Raw genomic sequence first — 4146 nt, forward strand, 5'->3', positions numbered from 1 at the left:
TTTTTTTTTTTTTTAGTTTTTTGATCTGGGAACCCTGGAGGAACCTTAAACCCGGGATCCTAAGTCTGTGACACAGGATATATGGTGGTGTTTCCATTTCTGTCAACCAGTATAAACATACTTGGGAGGTTAACCCAGGAGTTAGTACCAGGATGTGAAATGCTTAGAGGTGAAACTGACCAGAGGGAAGAGGTGTTGTTGCCACAATTTCATCTGGCTGTAGTCTCCTCTGGCTTTACAGTGAACAGACTGTGGGGTTGAGAGAGGAGGAAATAAGATGAGAGTTGAGGCTTTTGCCATAATCCAAGTGAGGATTAACAGACTAAGGTTCATGGCTAAGGAGATATGGCTGGATTCAAAGTTGATATTTTGTAACAAGCATCTAGGTTTCCTAATACGCAAAGAAAGGGCATGAAGAGAGCAACCAGGAGCGCAAGGTTTTTGGTCTGTCTTAGCAGCTGTAGCTGTGGAAGCTGCATCAGCTGAGATGAGCACGTTGGTAGTAAACATAATTATAATATAATGCAGATATCAAGATGACTGTTTTGGCCATGTGAAAAGTCAGAGACGAATAAGTGTGGCATCAAATGGGTATGGACGTGCAGGTTGGGGTATCTGGGAAGGGACTGACACTGGAGACATCTAATATATGGTAGCTAATGTGTATGCTATAGTGAGTGAGCCATGGGTCACATTAAGGAGAGCACACTTCAGATTCTGGTGGTAAATCTTTTAGGGGACCAGAAAGCAGTGGTTGAAAGATGAGGAATGCATCTGTTGCTTGGGTCCCTGGGTAATGTTATTGGGCTTCCTAAACACTGGAGAGGTAGGTAGGTGACCGTGATGGTAGGGTATACCTGTCAGCATGATTTGACAGGGGACGTAGACTTTCAAGGAGAGAATAGACATGAAATAGATACATGCAGAAGTACAGTCAAATTGAGGGAAGATGACACTTAGGCCACAGTGGTGCTTATTCACCACTCTGCAATCAAGATTTGAGATGACTTTGGTAGTGTGTAGGGGATTTCATTACGCGTGCTGAGTATGCTCAGGGAGAAATGTAGTCATCTGTGACAGTAGGTCCTGGGCCGTAAATGGATTAAAAACAAGACCTTTTTTTTTTTTGTGAGAGGAAGTCTTGCTCTGTCACCCGGGCTGGTGTATAGTGGCGCAATCTCGGCTCACTACAACTTCCACCTCCCAGGTTCAAGTGATTCTCCTGCCTCAGCCTCCCGGTAGCTGAGAATACAGGCACGTGCCACCATGTCCCGCTAATTTTTTTTTGTATTTTTAGTAGAGACGGGATTTCACCATATTGGCCAGGCTGGTCTCAAACTCCTGACCTCATGATCCACCCGCCTTGGCCTCCCAAAGTGCTAGGATTACAGGAGTGAGCCACCGTGCCTGTCCAGGACTGTTTTTTTTTGTTGTTGTTTTTTGTTTTTTTGAGATGAAGTCTCGCTCTTGTTCCCCAAGCTGGAGTGCAGTGACACGATCTCGGCTCACTGAACATCCGCCTCCCGGGCTCAAGCGATTCTCCTGCCGCCCGAGTAGCTGGGATTACAGGTGCGTACCACCATACCCAGCTAATTTTTTGTGTTTTAAGTGGAGACAGTGTTTCACCATGTTGGCCAGGCTGGTCTCGAATTCCTGACCTCAGGTGATCCACCCACCTCAGCCTCCCAAAGTGCTAGGATTACAGGCGTGAGCCAGCACGCCCGGCCAGGACTGGTCTTTAAGTAGCAGTGGTATTAGGTGAATGGAAGTTGGTCCGTGTTGCTGAGGGGTAAGCCATTGCAGCACAGAAGTGGAATAAGACCACGGATATCTGAAGTTACATGTGGTTTTGCGTGGCTGTGGAGTAATGCAAGGAGGCATTCATAGAATTATTAGGGACTACCACTGCTAATGGGAACAATGGTCATTTTGTGTTATTATTGGATCCTGTTTGAATATGTGAAGCATACTTGACGCTGTCAGCCATATTGTGGTATAAAGCCAAAAGTGGAGGCCCAGTGTGACGTGCCACCTTGACATCTAGTGATATTGGTATGACCTGAAATGACCTGAGAGCCAATTCCCTTCCCACTAGGCTCTTTTAGATAATAATCAACATGGCCTAATAATCCTCTTATTAGGGAGACCAGGCAGAATTCCTGGTTCTTATACTTTGTAGTGAGTTTCAATTTTATACTTACCCACAGTGTTACTCAAACAAGCCAGTTGCATCCTCCCAGGGGATATCACACCCTCTTCATTTTAAAAGCTTGCACACCATAATTTCTGGTCATGCACTCTTATCCATAGTGCAACCCTGTGTGGTCCTCCATGGTGAGGGATTCAGGGGTCATCACACCCTCTCCATTTTAAAAGCTTGCATACCATAATTTCTGGTCATGCACTCTTATCCATAGTGCAACCCCTGTGTGGTCCTCATGGTGAGGGATGTCCTCTTCTAGACTTTGAGTGTATTTGATTTGTAAACATATTTATAGCACCTGTCTAGTGTTTGATGTCATGTGTTTGATCATTAATATAACTGTAAGGTGAAAATCCCACCCTTACTGGTAGAAGGAAGAAGAGGACATACTTTAACTTGTGCGGAGGCAGAGGCCAATGTGGGAGGTAGTTTGGTGGGGGTGGCCATGGGCATGTGTCTGTGCAATCTAAAGAATGATATGTATTTTGGCCTAGCACAGTGGCTCATGCCTGTAATCCCAGCACATTGGGAGGCTGAGATGGGTGAATCACTTGAGCTTAGGATTTTGAGACCAACCTGGGCAACATGGTGAAACCTTCTCTCTACCAAAAAAAAAAAAAATTATCCGGGTACGGTGACGTGCACCTGTAGTCCCATCTACTCGGGAGGCCAAGGCCAGAGAATTACTCGAGCCCAGGAGACAGAGGTTGCACTGAGCTGAGATCACATCATTGCACTCCAGCTTGGGCAACAGGAGTGAAACGCTATCTCAAAAAAAAAAAAAAAAAACAAGAAAAAAAGAAATGATGTGTATTTAGAAAAGGAGTATGTCTGATAGACAGAGGATGCTTCATTGGGATTTACATGACTTCATCTCTAGCAGGGGCATTGGCTCTCAGAAGGTATGGACTGCTTTATGTCAGCACCAAAACATAGAAACCTATTGGTTCCCCCACTTGTTGTTGCTGATGGCTGTACACCATGGCCATGTGAGCCCATGAGAAGATAGTGACACCAGTGGGCCTAGCTTCTCCTTGTAGTTTAGGACCTTGGGAGGAGGAAGGGCAAAGGTGGATAAGTGGATGAGCATATGGAGTGTTTGTGGTTTCATCTATCGTCATCATGGCAGGGCACTGTGACCTTTGAAGATGTGGCTGTGAACTTTTCCCAGGAGGAATGGAGTCTCCTTAGTGAGGCTCAGAGATGCCTTTATCATGACGTGATGCTGGAGAACCTGGCACTTATATCTTCTCTAGGTAAGGCACTCACACTCTTCTCTGTGACCTCAGCTAGTGTCTGCTCGTCCCCGTCTTTTTCCCCATGGCAAGACTGTTTTCTTCACTTCAGGAGCCTGGGCACAGGTTCCTCTCTTAGTTCCCTGGGTAGGTTCTGTGGTAGGTAGGACTGAGGTGTGTGCACTGCCCTCTCTTCTCCTTGAGCAGCCCCAACACCTGCTTTGCTGCAAGCTCCCAGAGAAGGAGCTTTACACGCACCATAATGCATCCCACCTTGCCTGCCCTCTGGCTGTTGAGTAATTTTTCCGGATCCGAGACTGGTATGCTCAGGTTCTGCTTCCTTGCTCTAGGTGACATTTATTCATGACTGCCTGTGCTAGGAAGTCCTCCCATCATTGATGTTCTCAATACTTACTTGCACCATAGGCTGTTCTTGCAAGACCCTCCTTGTAAATTATCTTGTTTGTTTTGTTTTGTTCTGTTTTGTTTTCAGAGACAGTCTTACTCTGTCACCCAGGCTGGAGTGCAGTAGTGCGATCATAGCTCACTGTAGCCTCAATCTCCCAGGCTCAAGCAATCCTCCCTCCTCAGCCTCTGGAGTAACTGGGACTAGAGGCTTCTGCCACCACATCCACTAATTTTTATTTTTATTTTTTATTTTTATTTATTTATTTATTTATTTTTGAGACGGAGTCTCACTCTGTCGCC

The 4146-nt window shown here is 45.8% G+C and overlaps 1 protein-coding gene across 2 annotated transcripts in view; it reads left to right on the forward strand.

Annotated features, from left to right (window-relative positions):
- Positions 1 to 4146, forward strand: part of ZNF776 (zinc finger protein 776) — a 12363-nt gene that overhangs the window by 1400 nt on the left and 6817 nt on the right. For both annotated transcript variants that reach the window (XM_011960447.1, XM_011960448.1), the window contains exon 2: positions 3333 to 3459. In XM_011960447.1, coding sequence (XP_011815837.1) covers positions 3333 to 3459 — 127 coding nt within the window. The remainder of the gene's footprint in view (positions 1 to 3332; positions 3460 to 4146) is intronic.

Source organism: Colobus angolensis, unplaced genomic scaffold (assembly GCF_000951035.1).
Source record: "Colobus angolensis palliatus isolate OR3802 unplaced genomic scaffold, Cang.pa_1.0 Scaffold510, whole genome shotgun sequence".
Lineage (NCBI taxonomy): Eukaryota > Metazoa > Chordata > Mammalia > Primates > Cercopithecidae > Colobus > Colobus angolensis.